We start from the raw sequence: 18,669 nt of genomic DNA, 5'->3' as shown, positions 1-18,669 counted from the left end.
GGGAGGGGTTTGGAGCCCCTCCCCCCTCACTAATCAATTATTAATTATTAATTAGTGCCACACTGTGCCCCTCCCCCCCATCACAGTGGGGGGAGGGGGGGAAGGAAGCCCCTCCCCCCCCCCCCCCACTTTGGGGTGTTTTTTAAGTCACTTTTGGGTTTTTCACTTTATTTGCACCAATAAACGTTTTTTTTACAGGAAAATTTAAATAAAATGTAAATTTTTTGCGGGTCTGGGGGCGGAGCTTGAATGGCCACACCCCCAGCCCCTGAGGGGAAGCCACGCCCACTCCACAGAGCCATCAGCACCCGCCCACCAATCACGGTGCTCCTCCTCGGCTGGCCCCGCCCCATCGCGTTGGCCACGCCCACCGCAAAACGACCGCACCCAAACAGGCCACGCCCACCCTCCGCATTTGCCCCGCCCCTTAAAGGCACAGAACGGAACACACAGAGCAGGTTTAATGTGGGGGGGCGTGGCCTGAAGTCCCGCGGGGGCGTGGCCTGTCCCAGCAAGGGCGTGGCCTGTCCCAGTAGGGGCGTGTCCAGATCCGGTGGGGGCGTGTCCACATCCAGCAGCGCCATTCACAGCTTTGGTGGGGGCGTGGCCTGAGCTTCCCTGGGCGTGTCCAGCTCCACCCTGGGCGTGGCCTGAGCTTCCCTGGGCGTGTCCAGCTCCACCCTGGGCGTGGCCTGAGCTTTCATGGGCGTGTCCAACCCTGTTCTGGGCGTGGCCTGAGGTTTCCTGGGCGTGTCCACACTGGTTATGCCCCGCCCCTCCCTGGGCGTGTCCTGAGCTTCCCTCCTCGTGCCCCGCCCCTCCCTGGGCGTGTCCCGCCCCGCCCCGCCCCCGCAGCGCCTCCAGGTCCCTGCCCAGCTCGTCCAGGCGCCCGCGCAGCTCGGCCAGGGCGCGGTCCAGGTGCTCCTCGCGCCGCCGGCCCTGCCCCGCCTGCCGCAGGTACTCCAGGTAGAGGCAGAGCCCGCCCACGCCGAACACGAGCGCCTCCCCCAGCAGCTCCGCCCCCAGCTCGGCCGCCGCCTCCTCGTTCAGGGGCTTCACCGAGGCGCCCCGGAAACCCAGGAGCCGCATCTTGGTCCGCATCTCCACCCAGTGGTAAACTGAGGCACGGGAGAGAGAACATGGGGGAAACTGAGGCACGGGGAAAGGGGGGGAGCATCTCCACCCAGTGGTAAACTGAGGCACAGGAAAAGGGAAACTGAGGCACGGGGAATGGGGAGCATCTCCGCCCAGTGGTAAACTGAGGCACGGGAGAGAGAACATGGGGGAAACTGAGGCACGGGGAAAGGGGGGAAGCATCTCCACCCAGTGGTAAACTGAGGCACGGGAAAAGGGAAACTGAGGCACGGGGAAAGGGGAGCATCTCCACCCAGTGGTAAACTGAGGCACAGGAAAAGGGAAACTGAGGCACACAGAATGGGGAGCATCTCCGCCCAGGGGTAAACTGAGGCACGGGAGAGGGGGAGCGGTGGTAAATTCCCCCCCAAAACCAACCTCCAGACCCCCCCCAAATCCAGCCATAAATTACCCCAAAACCATCCTCAGATCCCCCCCAGAATCAACCCCCAGGTCCCCCCAAATCCAGCTACAAATCCCCCCAAATTCACCCACAAATTCCCCCCAGATCACTCCAAAATCCACCCCCAGACCCCCCTGGTGTCCCCAGTGTCCTTGTCACCCGCCCAGGACACCGAGGGGCTGGAATGAGGGGCTGGCCCAGGGTCCCCCCGTGTCCCCCCGTGTCCCCAGGCCCCCCTGAGCCCTGGCCCTCCCTCCGAGGGGGGGTCCCAGGCCAATCCCACCCCCGAATTGTGCGCAGGGCTGGGTCCCCCCATGTCCCCCGGTGTCCCCTCGTGTCCCCAGGCCCCCGTGACCCCTCCCAGGGTGGGTCCCACCCCCCAAAACCGAACCAGGGCAGGGTCCCTCGTGTCCCCCGGTGTCCCCCGGTGTCCCCTCGTGTGCCCAGGTGTGTCCCCAGGTGTGTCCCCAGGCCCCCGTGACCCCTCCCAGCCCCCAGACGGTGCCCAGAGCGGGTTCCCCCGGTGTCCCCAGGTGTCCCCAGGTGTCCCCAGGTGTCCCCAGGTGTCCCCAGGTGTGTCCCACTCACGCTGCGCGGGGGGCAGGCAGATGTACGTGCGGAAGAAGGGCGACGCGCGCGCCCCCGCCTTGATGCGCGCGGCCAGGGGGCGGCTGAGCTGGCGCGCGCCCAGCGTCAGCAGCTTGGCCAGCGGGAACGCGCCCGCCACCATCCTCCCGTCCGCGGGGGCGCGCCGAGATGACGTCACGGCGAGCAGGGGGCGGGGAGAGGCAGGACACGCCCACCTCCCTTCCGTCCGTCCTTCCCCTCCCCCCTCGTCCTGGTTGGCGCCCCCTGGCGGACGGGCGGACCCCGATTGGGTTTGGACACGCCCCTTTTGTCATGGGGACACGCCCCCCTTGTATGGGGGACACGCCCACAGGATTTGGGGGTGCTGGGGGACACTGGGGGACACTGAGACCGCCCAGGTGACACCGAGACCCCCCTGGTGACATTGGGGGACACCTGGGGACACCTGGGACAGGTGAGGGTGGCGCTGGGACCCCCCAGGTGACACCGAGACCCCCCGGGTGGCACTGGGGGACACCCAGGACCCCCTCGGTGACACTGGGACGGTCCTGGTGACACCTGAGACCCCCCGGGGACACCGGGACCCCCCCGGGTGACATCAGGACCCCCCCGGTGACACCGAGGACCCCCGGGGACGTCCGCCCCCCCCGGTGCCACCCCGGGTGACACGAGGCCACGCCCGGGGCCGGCGCCGGGGCGCCGGGGCCACCCGGGGGGGACACAGGGCCACGCGCGCGCGGCCACCAGGGGCCACCATGGGGCAGCAGGTGGCGACCCCCGGAGCAGAGGTGAGACCCCCGCCGTGCCACCCGAGGCCCCCCATGGGCCCGCATGTCCCCGACGTCCCCAGCGATGTCCCACAGTGACCCCTCGTTGTCCCGCGATATCCACCCGATGTCCCCTCATCGTCCCCGCGATGTCCCCCGATGTCCCCAGCGATGTCCCCACAGTGTCCCCTCGTTGTCCCCGCTGATATCCTCGCTGACGTCCCCCCCGCTGTCCCCCCTGTCCCCACTGATGTCCCCCTTGCTGATGTCCCCATTGATGTCGCCCTCTGTCCCCTCTGTCCCCGCTGATGTCCTGTTCGCCCTCGCTGTCCCCTGTGTCCCCCAATGTCCCTCGATGTCCCCTTGATTTCCAGCTGATGTCCCCCCCGCTGTCCCCCCGATGTCCCCTCTGCTGTCCCAGGAGCGCTCCGCCCCTGCTGATTGATGTCCCCTGTGTCCCCACTGATGTCCCCACTGATGTCCCCCCCGCTGTCCCCTCTGCTGTCCCAGGAGCGCTCCGCCCAGGCCACCGTTGTCGCGTGGCGCCAGTACCGCCAGGCGTGCGAGCTGCACCTGCGCCTGGCCCCGCCCCCGCCAGGTGAGACCCCGCCCACACCTCGGGGACACCTCGGGGACACCTCGGGGACACTTTGGTGACATCCGTGTCCCCTCAGGACCCGTCTGCAACCGCAGCTTCGACCTGTACGCGTGCTGGGGCGACGCTGTCCCCAACAGCACGGCCACTGTCCCCTGCCCCTGGTACCTGCCCTGGTACCACCGAGGTAACGCGGGGAGGGGACAGCGAGGGGACAGCGAGGGGACAGCGAGGGGACAGCGAGGTGGCAGCCGTGTCGCAGTGCAGGGCGGCGTGGTGGCGCGGCGCTGTGGCCCCGACGGGCGCTGGGTGACAGACGACAGCGGCAGGACCTGGCAGGACAACTCGCAGTGCGAGGACCTGGCGCAGGTGACACCGCTGGAGGTGGGGACGGGGAGGGGACAGGGAGGGGAAAGGGTGGGGACAGAGAGGGGACAGGGAGGGGACAGAGCGGGGACGGGGAGGGGACAGAGCGGGGATGTGGCAGGGACAGCGGGGGGACAGGGCGGGGACAGCACGGCGGGAGCGGCGCTGCAGGGGACAGCGGGGTCACAGCGCGGTGACACCGCGGGTGCCACCCCGCCGGGCGGTGCCACGTGCCCGTCCCCGTGTCGCGCTCCGTGTCGCGCTCCGTGTCACCGGGTGTCGCGCTGTGTCACACTGCGCTCCGTGTGACACCGGGTGGCGCCTGGTGCCACGCTGTGCTGGCACATTGTCACCCCCTGTGTCACCCCCGGTGTCGCGCTGTGCCCCGTGTGCCGTGTCCCCTCCCGTGTCCCCTCCCGTGTCCCCTGTGCCGTGCCGTGTCCCCTGCCGTGTCCCATGTCCCCGTGTCCCTTGTCCCGTGTCCCTGTGTCCCGTGCCATGTCCATTGTGTTCCCATGTCCCCGTGTCCCTCGCCATGTCCCCTGCCGTGTCTCCTGTGTCCCCCTGTCCCCTGTGCCCCCCTGTCCCCTGTCCCCTGTGTCCCCCTGTGTCCCCTGTGTCCCCTGTCCCCTGTGTCCCCTGTGTCCCCTGTGTCCCCTGTCCCCTTCCCCTGTCCCCCCTATGTCCCCCCCTGTCCCCTGTCCCGTGCCCCTGTGTCCCCCTGTGTCCCCTGTCCCGTGTCCCCTGTGTCCCCCTGTGTCCCCCCTGTGTCCCCTGTGTCCCCCTGTGTCCCCCTGTGTCCCCTGTCCCCTGTCCCCGCAGCGCCAGGTGTGGCTGCTGGAGCAGTTCCGCCTCCTCTACACCGTGGGCTACTCGCTCTCCCTGGTGGCGCTGCTGGTGGCGCTGCTGCTGCTGCTGCTGCTCAGGTGGGGACACACCTGGGGACACCTGGGGACACCTGGGACACCTGGGGACACCTGGGGACACACCTGGGGACACCTGGGGACACACCTGGGGACACACCTGGGGGGTGGCACGCCCGGGGACATCGCCACACCTGGGGATGTCCCCATGTCCCCTTGGGTGTCCCCGTGTCACCTGGGAATGTCCCCAGGCGCCTGCGCTGCACGCAGAACCTGATCCACGCCGTGTCCCCGTGTCACCCGTGGGTGTCACCCGTGGCAGTGTCCCCATGTCCCCATTGTCCCCAGGCGCCTGCGCTGCACGCGGAACCTGATCCATGCCGTGTCCCCGTGTCACCCGTGGGTGTCACTGTGGCGGTGTCCCCGTGTCACCCGTGGCAGTGTCCCCATGTCCCCAATGTCCCCAGGCGCCTGCGCTGCACGCGGAACCTGATCCACGCCAACCTCTTCACCCTTCGGCACCCCCAGCTGCGGACGCGGTGGGACACCGCGGGGACAGCCAGGGGACAGACAGGGGGACAGCCAGGGGGACAGGGGACAGCGCAGGGCCACCAGGGAGGGAGGGGACACCAGTGGGGCCAAGCAGAGCGGGCACACCTGCAGCTGTCCTGGGAGTGCAGGGGGGACAGGCAGGGGACAGCCAGGGGACAGAGGGACGGGGGGGACAGGGGACACGCTGTTCAGGGGGGACACGCGATGGGTGTTGGGAGGGGACACGGCCCGGTGTGGTGGGGAGCAGTGCGGGGGGGGACACCGTGCGGGGGACACGGGTCCCGGGAAGGAGGGGGACAGCCCGTGTGGGACACTAAAAGGAGAGAGGGGACACGGGTGTCAGGGACGGCTGTACCCCACGTGCCACAGGGAGGGGACAGAGGGGACAGCGGTGCCAGGGAGGGGACAGAGGTGACCGGGGCAGAGGGCACGGCGTGTCAAGGACACAGGTGCCGGTGTTGGGAAGGGGACACGGGTGCCCCGGTGTGGCCGGGGAGGGGACACAGCAGTGCCGGGGACAGCGGTGCCAAGAGGGGACACGGGTGCCCCGGGTGTACCAAGGGGGGCACACGGGTGCCCCGCGCCGCCGCAGGCCGGCCCCGCGTGCCGCGTGGCGCAGAGCCTGGCGCAGTACTGCGTGGGAGCCAACTACGCCTGGGCCACGGCCGAGGGGCTGTTCCTGCTGCGGCTGCTGCTGAGCGCGCCCGCGCCGAGCCGCCTGCCCGCCTTCCTGCTGCTCGGCTGGGGTGAGCGTGCCACCTGTCACCTGCCCGTGCCACCTGTGTCACCTGCCCGTGCCACCTGTGTGTCAAGTGTTTTCACCTGTGACACACTGCCCGGCCGTCCTGCTGTGTCACCTGTGTCACCTGTGTCACCTGTGTGTCACCTGTGTGTCATTGTGTCACTGTGTCACTGTGTTATCGTGTCACCTGTGTCACCTCCTGCTGCTGAGCACACCTGCCCGCCCCCCCCCCCCCCCCCCTGCTGGCTGGGGTGAGCGTGCCACCTGTCACCTGTGTGTCACCTGTGTGTCACCTGTGTGTCATTGTGTCACCTGCCCGTGTCACCTGTGTCACTGCATCACTGTGTGATTGTGTTACCTGTGTCACCTGTGTCACCTGTGTGTCACCTCCTTTGCCTTCCTGCTGCTCGGCTGGGAGGTGTCACCTGTCACCTGTGTTACCTGTATTATCTCTGTGACACCCGTGTCATCTGCTGCACCTTTGTGTTTCCCCACCCCCCTGCTCAGGTGTGTCCCCTCAGGTGTCCCCCCCTCACCAGGTGTGTCCCCCCAGGTGTCCCCGTGCTCTTCGTGGTGCCCTGGGTCATCCTGCGTTACCTGTACGAGAACGAGGGGTGAGGCCACCGCCTGTCCCATCCCCTCCTCACCTGTCCCCACCCCTCAGGTGACAGGGGGGCGTGGCTAACCGAGGCCACGCCCCCGGCAGGTGCTGGGAGCGCAATGAGAAGGCGGCGGTGTGGTGGCTGATCCGCTGCCCCATCCTGGCGGCCGTGGCGGTGAGTGACGTCACCGCAGGTGTGCCGCACCTGGGTCACACCTGGGTCACACCTGCGTGTGTCACAGTCACACCTGCGTGTGTCACACCTGTGTGTGTCACACCTGTGTGTGTCACAATCACACCTGTGTGTGTCACAGTCACACCTGTGTGTGTCACACCTGGGTCACACCTGTGTCACACCTGTGTCACACCTGTGTGTGTCACAACTGTGTGTGTCACAATCACACCTGTGTGTGTCACAGTCACACCTGTGTGTGTGTCACACCTGGGTCACACCTGTGTGTGTCACAGTCACACCCGTGTGTGTCACACCTGGGTCACACCTGTGTCACACCTGGGTCACACCTCTGTGTGTCACACCTGTGTCACACCTGTGTGTGTCACACCTGTGTGTGTCACAGTCACACCTGTGTGTGTCACAGTCACACCTGTGTGTGTCACACCTGTGTGTGTGTCACAGTCACACCTGTGTGTGTCACAGTCACACCCGTGTGTGTCACACCTGTGTCACACCCGTGTGTGTCGCACCTGCGCCAGGTGAACTTCGTGGTGTTCGTGAGGATCGTGCGGATCCTGGTGGCCAAGGTGCGCGCGCAGCAGGTGGCGCGCGGGGACACGCGGCTCAGGTGGGGACACACCTGGACAGGTGGGGACATCGGGGGGGGGACACGGGGGGAAGGTGGGGACACCCGGTCCCCAGATCTCCCCAGGCGTGTCCCCAGGTGTGTCACCTGTGCCACCTGTGCCACCTGTGCCACCTGTGCCACCTGTGCCACCTGTGCCAGGCTGGCGCGCTCCACGCTGACGCTGATCCCGCTCCTGGGCGTGCACGAGGTGATTTTCGCCCTGGCCGGGGAGGGCGAGGGGGGCGGCGGCCTCAGGCTGGCCCGGCTGTGCCTGCACCTGCTGCTCACCTCGGCCCAGGTGGGCACATTGTTAATGGTTTTAGTGGGTTGGAGGGTGAGCCTGGCCTGCACCTGCTGCTCACCTCGGCCCAGGTGAGCGGCACACCTGGGGACACCTGGGGACACCTGGGGGCACGGGAAATGGGGTGTTAATGGCGTTAATTGGGGTTAATTGGGGTTAATTGGGGAGGGTGAGCCTGGCCCTGCACCTGCCTGCACCTGCTGCTCACCTCGGCCCAGGTGAGCGGCACACCTGGGGACACACCTGAATGGTTAATGGGGTGTTAATGGCGTTAATTGGGGTGTTAATGGCGTTAATTGGGGTTAATTGGGGTTAATTGGGGTTAATTTGGGTTAATTGGGGTTAATTGGGGAGGGGTGGCCTGGCCCGGCTGTGCCTGCACCTGCTGCTCACCTCGGCCCAGGTGAGCGGCACACCTGGGGGGTTAATTGGGGTGTTAATGGCGTTAATTGGGGTTAATTGGGGTTAATTGGGGTTAATTGGGGAGGGGTGGCCTGGCCCGGCTGTGCCTGCACCTGCCGCTCACCTCGGCCCAGGTGAGCGGCACACCTGGGGACACCTGGGGACAGGAGGAAATGGGGTGTTAATGGGGCTAATTGGGGTTAATTGGGGCTAATTGGGGTTAATCTGTGTTAATTTGGATTCGTTGGGATCAATTGGTGTAAATTGGTGTTAATTTGGGTTAATTGGGGTTAATTGGGAGCGCCAGCCCCCCCCAAAGTGTCCCCATGTCCCCCCCCCCGGCAGGGCCTGGTGGTCAGCGTCCTCTACTGCTTCACCAACAAGGAGGTGCGTCATGTCGCGACATGGGCGGGGCCTATCGCGGCATGGGCGGGGCCTATCGCGGCGGGCAGCGCCACATATCGCGACATGCCGCCCCGCAGGTGCAGGCCGAGGTCCGGCGGGGGTGGCAGCGCTGCCGGATGGGGGTCCCCGGCCCCCCCAGGGCCCCCCCGAGGGGTCAATCGCGACAGGGGCAGCGCCCGGCGGCCGAGAGCGGCTGCTGAGGGGGCGGGGGGCGCCTGGGGGGGCACCTGTGGGTCTCGGGGGCAACTGTGGGTCTGGGGGGCAACTGTGGGTCTGGGGGGCCGAGTCCCAAGAGTTTTGGGTGCTGGGTAAATTTGGGGGGAAATCCGGGAATTTTGGGTGTTTGGGGAGGGGGGTGACACCTTGGGGGGTCCCCGGGGTTTGTACCCCAAAATAAACCAACCACGTGACTCCCAGGGGTGCCGCCCAGTCATTTTCGGGGGGGTGCGGGGCGGGAACTACAACTCCCAACACGCCCTGCGGCGCGAAAAGAACTACAGCTCCCGTGAGGCCCCGCGCGCCGCCCGGAAGCCGGCGGGAGCGAACTACAGCTCCCGTGATGCCCCGCGCAGCCGCAGGCGCGCAGCGCCGCGGGCCCGGGGCGCATGCGCGGCGCGGCACCCCGGAAGCGGCCGGAGAGGCGGAGCGGCCGCGCCCGGCACGGCCCGGTGAGCGGGGGAGGGGCGGTGGCACCGGGTGGGGCCCGGGCAGAACGGGAGGGGTCGCGGGATGCCCCGGGGAGGGGCCCGGGCCCGCGGGTGGGTGGCTGGGAGCGCCCACGGGGCCTAACGGAGGGCATGGCGGGGGGATCCCGGTGCGACACCGAGCACCGGCGCCGCTCGCCCGACAGGCGGGTGGGTCCGGTGGTGTCCCCAGACGCCGTTACCGCGTCCCGCCCGCCGGACACCGGCGCCGGTTCCCCCCCCTCCACCCCCGGTTCTCCCTCCCCCCCCCCACGGGGCCCACACGGGACCGGGGGCTCGCCTGACCACGCCCCCTTCGGGGCCACGCCCCCTCCGCGCCGCGCACGCCGCCGTCCATATATGGGCACGGCCCGAACGCCGCGCGGTGATTGGCCGGTGAGGGGGAATGGGGCGGGGCGTTAAACGGGCGGGGCGGGGCGTGAGGAGGGGCGGGACTGAGGGGGCGGGGCTTGCGGCGCGGGAAAGGCCAGGGGGGCGGTGCCGCGATGTCCCCGAGAGTCCCCCCCGTGTCCCCAAGGGTCCCTCAGTGTCCTCAAGCGCCCCCCTGGTGTCCCCAAGTGTGTCCCTAGTGTCCCCGAGGGTCTCCCTGGTCCCCAAGGGTCCTCCCAGTGTCCCCAAGGCTCCCCAAGTGTATCCCTGGTGTCCCTAAGTGTCCCCAAAGGTCCCTCCAGTGCCCCCAAGTGTCCCCAAGCATCCCCCCAGTGTCCCTGAGGGTTCCTCCGGTGTCCCCAAGCGTCCCCACGGTGTCCCCAGGCTCCCTCCGGTGTCCCCAGGGGTCTCCCCCTCGTCACCCGCCGTCTCTCCGCAGGCCCGGGCGGCCCCGGCGGCCCCGGTGGCGGCAGCGGCGGCGGCGCTGATGGAGCCCCCCAACGCCTTCCCGCAGCTGCAGCTCTGGTGCCCGCGGCCCTTCGGCACCTTCTCGCAGAACAAGCCATGCTCGTCCCCCGCCGCCACCGCCGGTGCCGCCCCCGGTGCCCCCCGGTGCCCCCCGGGCTGCCGCCCCTCCGAGAACACCCCCGGACCCCCCCGAGCCCGGCCCCGCCGGCACCGGCACCGGCACCAGCGCCGAGGACGGGCGGGTGCTGCTGGACACGTGGTACGTCATCAAACCGGGCAACACCAAGGAGAAGGTGGCGTTCTTCGTGGTAACACACCAGTGCGGCGGCGCCCGGTGGCGCCCGGTGGCACCGGCGGCCGTGCCAGCACCATGAAGGTCAAGGGCAACTGGGGCAGCGACAGCTCCAAGGCCAAGCGGCGCCGGCGCTGCCACCACGAACCCAAAACCGCTCCAAACGCGCCCTGGGCCGCCGGGGACGCCCCGAAGGGTGACGGCGGCGCCGGGGACAGCCCGACCTGCTGTCGGTGGCGGAGATGGTGGCGCTGGTGGAGCGGGCGGCGGCGCTGGCCCTGCAGAGCCTGCCCCGCTCCTCCTGCGACGCCCCCGCCGCCGCTGGTGCTGCTGGAGGCGCCGGGCGGCCCCGAGTGCCGGCGTGGCGGCGCCGCCGGGCGCAGTTCGAGTCCCAGAAACCCCAAAATCACCAGCACAGGGAGCGCGGCGGGGCCAGGCCTAACGGCTGTGTGCCGCGCCCGGGCGGCGGCGCGGGACAGAGGGCGGCGGTGCCGCCACCACGCCGCCGCGGGGCGGGGCCGGGCGAGGTGAGGACGCCTTCCGCATCTCCAGCGGGGTGCGAGGCCACCGCGGCCGCCAGCGCGAGCGGCAGAAGGATCAGATCACCTGCGACCTGTACCGGCTGGTGAGCCGGCGCGGCTGCTGCTGGCCGCCAAAGGGGACAAGGGAGGGCGGCGACGAAGGCGGCCGCAGCAGCGAGCAAAGCGCCGGCGGCGCCGAGGTGGCCCCGGCGGCGCCCGCGGGACTGCGGCGTCCGGCTTCCACGTGGACGTGGTGGTGACGGGCGTGGTGGACCAGTGCGTGTTCTTCGGCAAGGACAGCGCCAAGCAGGTGACCGAGAGACCGTTGCGGCTGCCGGAGGAGCCGCCGCCGCCGGGACAGCTCTTCCTGCTGCCCGAGGAACCGGCGGCGACGCCACCGCGGCGGCGGCAGCGTCCCCGGGCAAGGACGGCGGCGCCGGCGGTGACCCGGCGCTGTGCCGGCTGTACCGGCACGTGTCCCACGATTTCCTGGAGATCCGCTTCAAGATCCAGCGGCTGCTGGAGCCCCGTCAGTACATGCTGCTGCTCCCCGAGCACGTCATGGTGAAGATCTTCAGCTACCTGCCCACGCAGGCGCTGGCCGCCCTCAAGTGCTCGTGCCACTACTTCAAGTCCATCATCGAGACCTTCGGGGTGCGGGCGGCGGATTCGCGGTGGAACCGGGACCCGCTGTACCGGGACGACCCCTGCAAGCAGTGCAAGAAGCGTTACGAGCGGGGGGACGTGTCGCTGTGCCGCTGGCACCCCAAGCCCTACCACCACGACCTGCCCTACGGCCGCTCGTACTGGATGTGCTGCCGCCGCACCGACCGCGAGGCGCCGGGCTGCCGCACGGGGCTGCACGACAACAACTGGGTGCACCCGGCCGGCGGCCGCAGGGACGAGGGCAGGTGAGGGAGGGGCAGACGGACGGACGCACCGGACGGACACGCGGACGGCTCGTGGGGCGGCCAGAGCGCTGCCGCGGATGTGGACGGGGAAAAAAACCAAAAGGAACGGAAAGGATCGAGTGTGGAAGTGTGGGACTGGGGGGGGCGGTGGCACCAGGTGGGGCGGTGTCCCTCAGAGGGTGACGGTCCCCTCTGGAGCAGTGTCCCCATGGAGGACAATGGGATCGACCCAATGGCAATGTCACCAGGGAGGTGACAATGCCATCCAGAGTGGTGTCCCCATGGAGAACAGTGGGATCGACCCAATGGCGATGTCCCCCAGCCCAATGGCGATGTCCCCGGCTGGACTGGTGGCCCTGGGGAAGGATGATGTCCCTTAGACGGTGACAGTGCCCTCCAGGTTCATGTTCCCATAGAGGACAATGGGGACAACCATTGGTGATGTCCCCAGCTGGAGTAGTGGCACCAGGGAGGGTGACAGTCCCCTCCAGGGTGGTGTCCCCGTCAAGGACAATGGGTGCAATGCAATGGCGATGTCCCCGGCTGGACTGGTGGCCCTGGGGAAGGATGATGTCCCTCAGAGGGTGACAATCCCCTCCAGAGTGGTGTCCCCGTCAAGGACAACGGGTGCAATGCAATGGCGATGTCCCCAGATGGGATGGTGGCACCAAGGAGGGTGGCAGTGCCATGCAGGGTGGTGTCCCCATGGAGGACAGTGGGATCAACCCAATGGTGATGTCCCCGGCTGGGCTGGTGTCACCAAGGAGGTGACAATCCCCTCCAGGATGGTGTCCCCATGGAGGACAATGGGATCAACCAGTGGTGATGTCCCTCAGGGGGTGATGATGCCCTCCAGGGTGGTGTCCCCATGGAGGACAATGGGATCAACCAGTGGTGATGTCCCTCAGAGGGTGACAATCCCCTCCAGGGTGGTGTCCCCATGGAGGACAATGGGATCAACCAGTGGTGATGTCCCTCAGAGGGTGATGATGCCCTCCAGGGTGGTGTCCCCATGGAGGACAGTGGGGACAGCCAGTGCTGATGTCCCCCAGCCCGATGGCAGTGTCCCCAGATGGGTTGGTGGCCCCCGGAAGAACAATGTCCCTCAGAGGGTGACAATCCCCTCCAGGGCGATGTCCCCACGTGGGGACACAGCTGCTCCCAAAGGAGGGGGTGGCCCCCAGCCCGGGGTGTCCCTCAGAACGGTAACAACGCCCCCGTGTCCCCCCCGTGTCCCCCTGTCCCCCCCCGTGTCCCCCTGTCCCTCCCGTCCCTCCGTGTCCCTCTGTCCGTCCCTTGCCGCCACACATGGGCGTGGCCTCTCCAATCCCCGCCCACCTGCCCAATCCGCGCGCTCCTCGTCGCCCCACGCCGCCCCTCCCCCTTTAATCCCCGCCCCTCCTCACCCATTGGCCCCGCCGAGGCCCCGCCCCGCCGAGGCCCCGCCCCCGCCATGCGCCATCTCCCGGCCGGGCCGCGCCGCCCTCGGGCCGCGGGTTCGAGTCCCGGCCCGGCCCCGGTGCCGCTGCCGGTACCGGAACCGGGGCCGGGCCGGTTCTGGGGGCTCCTCTCGCGGCCCCCGCGCCCGGCACGGCCGCTGCTGCCGCGGTGCTGGCGGTGCTGGCGGCCGCCGCCGTGATCTTCGTGTGCTGGCCCGGCGGGGGGACCGGGGGATAACGGGGGGGTACCGGGGATAACGGGGGGTTAATAGGGGGGATAACGCGGGGGGTTAATGGGGGGAACCGGGGGGATAACGCGGGGTTAACGGGACATGCCCCCAAACTCTTCGGGACCCCTGAAACCCCTCCGGGACCCCCCAGAATCCGCTGGGACCCCCCAAACCCTTCCAAAAATCACTCAGGGACCCCCAGTACTGCTCCTGGAACCCCCCAGAACCCCTCCGGGACCCCCAAATCCACTTTGGGACCCCCAAAAACCGCTTCGGGACTCCCCAAAACCACTTTGGGACCCCCAAAATCCACTCCGAGATCCCCAGATCCTCCCCGGGACCCCCCCCAGGATCCTCTGGGACCCCCAACACTGCTCCAGGACCCCCCGAAACCATTCCGAGAAGCCCCAAATCCCTCCGGGACCCCCCAGAATCCCTGTGGGACCCCCCGGCCCCCCTGGGACCACGCCCTCCCCCCAAATCCAAAGGGTTCGGGTGCCTCCTGTGGGCAGCGCGTTAACCGGGGATTGGCCCTTAGAAACAACAACCCGGCGCACATTCGCGCTCCTCATCCAAGGTGCAGGAATTCCGTTCAAACACGGGATTCTGGCTGGGCATCGCCGTCCAGGCGGGGAGAAGTTCGTTCCTTCTGATAACGGGGCAATAAATTCTCTTTTTCTGGAAGATTCAGGCGCCCTGTGGCTGCTGTCACAGCGCGAGCCCTCCCTTTCCAAACAGCATCCTGCACGGCGCCGTTTCCACTTTCGCAATCTTTCTAACCCAAAGCTGTATTTAACCCGGCACTTGAGGGAATTCACACGGCGTTACTTTCTAACCCAACACAGCCGGAGCATTGAGAATTTGTGCTTTGCAAATCTGCGCTCTGACCGCATCCCAGGCTGGCAGCCGAGAATCAGCAAAAGGGGTTTGTGAGGTTTCTAATTTGGGATTCACGCTGGCGAATTCTCAGGGTTTGGTGCCTCTTTTTGGGTCGGGAAATCTGTCCCAAGCACCGGGGGGGCTTTGGAGCTGTTTGGGAACGGCTCTTTTTGGGAACGGTTCTGTTTGGGAACGGTTCTGTTTGGGAACGGCTCTGTTTGGGAACGGTTCTGTTTGGGAACAGTTCTTTTTGGGAACGGTTCTGTTTGGGAACGGTTCTGTTTGGGAACGGTTCTGTTTGGGAACGGCTCTGTTTGGGAACGGTTCTGTTTGGGAACAGTTCTTTTTGGGAACGGTTCTGTTTGGGAACGGTTCTGTTTGGGAACGGCTCTGTTTGGGAACGGTTCTGTTTGGGAACAGTTCTTTTTGGGAACGGTTCTGTTTGGGAACGGTTCTTTTGGGAACGGCTCTTTTTGGGAACGGCTCTTTTTGGGAACGGTTCTGTTTGGGAACGGCTCTGTTTGGGAACGGTTCTGTTTGGGAACGGTTCTGTTTGGGAACGGTTCTGTTTGGGAACGGTTCTGTTTGGGAACGGCTCTTTTGGGAACGGCTCTTTTTGGGAATTCTCTTGTGTTCGGGACCAGAGGGTTGGCATTTGCAGGGCAGGATCTTTTACAGGAATTTTTCTGGGATTTTTCCCAGGATTTTTTTCTGGGATTTTATAAGAATTTTTTTTTTCTGGGATTTTATTGGAATTTTTCGTGATTTTTCCAGAATCTTCTCAGGATTTCTCTGGGATTTCCCCAGGGTTTTTTGGGATTCTCATGGGCATTTTATTTTTAAAGATTTTGCCACATTTTTGGGGGGATTTTTTTAGAATTTTCATGGGATTTTCCTGGGAATTTTTCCAGGGATTCTTCCATGATTTTTCCAAGGTTTTTTATTTTTTCCAGGATTTTTTTTATTATTATTTTCTAGGATTTTTTCCAGGATTTTTGTGGAATTTTATCCAGGATTTTTTTTGGGGTGGGACGTTTCCAGGGACTTTTCTTTATTTTGCTGGGGATTTTTCCAGGGATATTTTAGGATTTTCGGGGATTTTTCTAGGATTTTTACGGAATTTTATCTGGGATTTTTCCAGGATTTTATCTGGGATTTTTTCCAGGATTTTTTACGGATTTTCTACGATTTTTTCCAGGATTTTTGCGGAATTTTTCTGAGATTTTAATTAGGATTTTTTTGGAGGATTTTTCCAGGATTTCCCGGGATTTTCCTGGGGATTTTTCCGGGAATTTTTTTGATTTTCTGGGATTTGTCCAGGATTTTAATGGAATTTTTTTCTGGGATTTTTTTCCGGGATTTTTTTCTGTTTTTTTTTTCCGGGATTATTTTTGGAAAGATTTTCCAGGATTTCTTTGGGGGATTTCCCAGTGATTTTTCCACGACTTTCCCAGGATTTTTTAGGATTTTCCACAATTTTCCAAGGATTTTTTTTTTAATTTTCCAAGATTTTTTTGGGGTTTCATGGGATTTTCCAGGATTTTGTTCAGGGATTTTTCTAGGACTTTTCCATGATTTTCCCAGGGATTTTTTCCATTGTTTTTCCCTGGGTTTTTTTAGTATTTTCCCACATTTTGGGGGGGATTTTTCTGTGTTTTTTTTTTTTTTTTTTTTTTTTTTCTGGGATTTTTTGCAGGATTTTTTTTCTGGGATTTTCCCATGGAATTTTTCCATGACTCTCCCAGATTTTTTTCGGAATTTTCCCGTGGTTTTCACCCGCTCAATGTCAACGTTTTAAGTCTTTTTTTTAATTTAATTTTTGTCCCTCTGTCCGTCCCTTGCCGCCACACATGGGCGTGGCCTCTCCAATCCCCGCCCACCTGCCCAATCCGCGCGCTCCTCGTCGCCCCACGCCGCCCCTCCCCCTTCAATCCCCGCCCCTCCTCACCCATTGGCCCCGCCGAGGCCCCGCCCCGCCGAGGCCCCGCCCCCGCCATGCGCCATCTCCCGGCCGGGCCGCGCCGCCCTCGGGCCGCGGGTTCGAGTCCCGGCCCGGCCCCGGTGCCGCTGCCGGTACCGGAACCGGGGCCGGGCCGGTTCTGGGGGCTCCTCCCGCGGCCCCCGCGCCCGGCACGGCCGCTGCTGCCGCTGCTGCTGGCGGTGCTGGCGGCCGCCGCCGTGATCTTCGTGTGCTGGCCCGGCGGGGGGACCGGGGGGAGCGCGCCGGTGAGAGGGGAGGGGGCACCGGGGGTAACGGGGGGGATAACGGGGGGGATAACGGGGGGGTAATGGGGGGATAACGGGGGGGTAACGGGGGGAGGTAACGGGGGGGATAACGGGGGGGGTAACGGGGGGAGGTAACGGGAGACCCCCCCCAAACTCTTCGGGACCCCCAAAACCGCCTTGGGACCCCCAAAAATCACTCCGGGACCCCCAAACCCCTCCGGGACCCCTCAGGGACCCCCCTCGCCCCCAGGACCCCCCTGGGCCGCCGCGGGACGCCCCCCGCCCCCCCTCGGACGGCGCCCTCCGGACGCTGCTGGCGCAGCTGGACCCCGCCCGGCTCTGGGGGTCCCTGCTCCGGCCCCTCCTGCACGAGAGGGTCCCGGGGGGGCCCGGCAGCCGCGCCGCGCGACAGGTGAGACCCCCAGGTGCGCCCCGGGACCCCCAAATGCACCTGGGACCCCAAATCTGCCCTGGGACCCCCAAATCTGCTCTGGGACCCCCAAAACCACCCCCGGGACCCCCAAATGCACCCGGGACCCCCAAATCTGCCCTGGGAGCCCCAAATGCACCCGGGACCCCCCAAATCTGCCCTGGGACCCCCAAATCTGCCCTGGGACCCCCAAATGCACCTGGGACCCCCAAATCTGCTCCAGGACCCCCCAAATCCACCCCGGGACCCCCAAATCCCCCATGGGACCCCCAGATACACCCGGGGAGCCCCAAATACACCCCCGAGACCCCCCCAGGCCCCCCCAAATCTCCCCAAATGCCCCCTGAATCCTCCCAGCCACGCCCCCACCCATCCCCACCCCAGACCCCACCTGTCCCACCGTCCCACCCGACCCCAAACCACCCACCCCCACCCACCCCCACCTGGCCCCATCTGTCCCAAATCCACCCCGGCCCCCCACCTGCCCACCGTTCCACCCGGGGCCCCCACCGCCCACCGGCCCCCCATCCCCAAACCCATCCCCACCTGTCCCACCTGTCCCACCTGTCCCACCCATCCCCACCTGTCCCACCCATCCCCCCACCCATCCCCATCCCACCTGTCCCACCTGTCCCACCCATCCCCACCCGTCCCACCTGTCCCACCGTCCCCAGCACATCCTGTCCCACCTGCGCTCGCTCCGCGCCCGCTGGCACCTGGAGCTGGACACCTTTGTGGCCACGCCCTGGGCAGTGACCTTCAGCAGCGTGGTGGCCACGGCGGCGCCGGCGGCCGCGCGGCGCCTGGTGCTGGCCTGCCACTACGACACCAAGGTGCTGCCACCTGGGCACGGCGCACCTGGGCACGGCGCACCTGAGCCCTTCGTGGGCGCCACCGACGCCGCCGTGCCCTGCGCCCTCCTGCTGGAGCTGGCATCGGCCCTGGATGGGCACCTGAGCGCCAGAGCAGAGCAGGTGAGCGCACCTGGGCACACCTGGGCACACCTGGGCACACCTGGGCACACCTGGGCACACCTGGGGACAGGTGGGACAGGTGGGACAGGGACAGGTGGGGCTCTGTGCTCTCCTGCTAGAGCTGGCATCGGCCCTGGATGGGCACCTGAGGGGCAGGGAGGGACAGGTGAGCGCACCTGGGGATGGCCAGGGGGACACCTGGGGACAGGTGTGTGACCAGTGTGTGCCAGGCCAGGTGTGTGCCAGGCCAGGTGTGTGCCAGGTGTGCAACAGGTGCCTCAGGTATGTGCCGGGTGTGCCCCAGGTGTGCCCAGGTGTGTCAGGGCAGGTGTGCCAGGTGTGACACAGGTGTGTGTGCCAGGTGTGTGTGCCAGGCCAGGTGTTCCATGCCAGGTGTGCCCTCAGATGTCCCCAGGTGTGTGTGACCCCAGGTGACCCCAGGTGTGTGTGACCCCAGGTGACCCCAGGTGACCCCAGGTGTGCCAGGTGTGTGTGACCCCAGGTGACCCCAGGTGACCCCAGGTGTGTGTGACCCCAGGTGTGTGTGACCCCAGGTGTGTGACCCCAGGTGACCCCAGGTGTGTGTGACCCCAGGTGACCCCAGGTGTGTGACCCCAGGTGACCCCAGGTGACCCCAGGTGACCCCAGGTGACCCCGTGTCCCCCAGGCCCCGCCCGTGACGCTGCAGCTGCTGTTCCTGGACG

At 65.9% G+C, this 18,669-nt stretch overlaps 3 protein-coding genes across 3 annotated transcripts; 2 read left to right on the top strand and 1 right to left on the bottom strand.

The window, feature by feature from the left end:
• Positions 1-151: 151 nt before the first annotated feature.
• OPA3 (outer mitochondrial membrane lipid metabolism regulator OPA3) lies at positions 152-2,279 on the bottom strand. Its single transcript, XM_030969636.1, has 2 exons — positions 2,126-2,279; positions 152-1,118 (listed from the first exon to the last, which is right to left on the bottom strand). Exons 1-2 carry the CDS (start codon positions 2,265-2,267, stop codon positions 205-207), a joined length of 1,056 nt encoding a protein of 351 aa, XP_030825496.1. The 5' UTR covers positions 2,268-2,279; the 3' UTR covers positions 152-204.
• Positions 2,280-2,880: 601 nt separating this feature from the next.
• Positions 2,881-12,301, top strand: FBXO46 (F-box protein 46). The gene is given in 19 exon segments (XM_030969627.1): positions 2,881-2,913; positions 3,403-3,490; positions 3,567-3,674; positions 3,750-3,871; positions 4,676-4,779; positions 5,184-5,255; positions 5,830-6,014; positions 6,564-6,624; positions 6,717-6,786; positions 7,326-7,414; positions 7,574-7,712; positions 8,463-8,504; positions 8,600-8,644; positions 8,940-9,190; positions 10,110-10,413; positions 10,416-10,571; positions 10,574-10,823; positions 10,888-11,268; positions 11,271-12,301. Coding segments are annotated over 19 exon segments (3,021 nt in total). The 3' UTR covers positions 11,792-12,301.
• A 4,029-nt stretch (positions 12,302-16,330) lies between these two features.
• LOC115915920 (glutaminyl-peptide cyclotransferase-like protein) lies at positions 16,331-18,665 on the top strand (the record flags this gene model as incomplete). Its single annotated transcript, XM_030969626.1, has 4 exons — positions 16,331-16,561; positions 16,812-16,973; positions 17,666-17,965; positions 18,633-18,665. Coding segments are annotated over exons 1-4 (726 nt in total), but the record flags the coding sequence as incomplete, so codon positions are not given.
• Positions 18,666-18,669: the final 4 nt, after the last annotated feature.

Source organism: Camarhynchus parvulus, unplaced genomic scaffold (genome assembly GCF_901933205.1).
Source record: "Camarhynchus parvulus unplaced genomic scaffold, STF_HiC, whole genome shotgun sequence".
NCBI classification, from domain to species: domain Eukaryota; kingdom Metazoa; phylum Chordata; class Aves; order Passeriformes; family Thraupidae; genus Camarhynchus; species Camarhynchus parvulus.
The sequence above is the reverse complement of the archived record's forward strand: the minus strand, read 5'-3'. Positions and strand labels throughout refer to the sequence as shown.

Coding starts and splice junctions, on each gene's coding strand:
- OPA3 (XM_030969636.1), bottom strand. CDS start 2,267: ATGGTGGCGGGCGCGTTCCCGCTGGCCAAGCTGCTGACGCTGGGCGCG. Junction 1,119..2,125: donor CTGCCTGCCCCCCGCGCAGC/GTGAGTGGGACA, acceptor CCCGTGCCTCAG/TTTACCACTGGGTGGAGATG.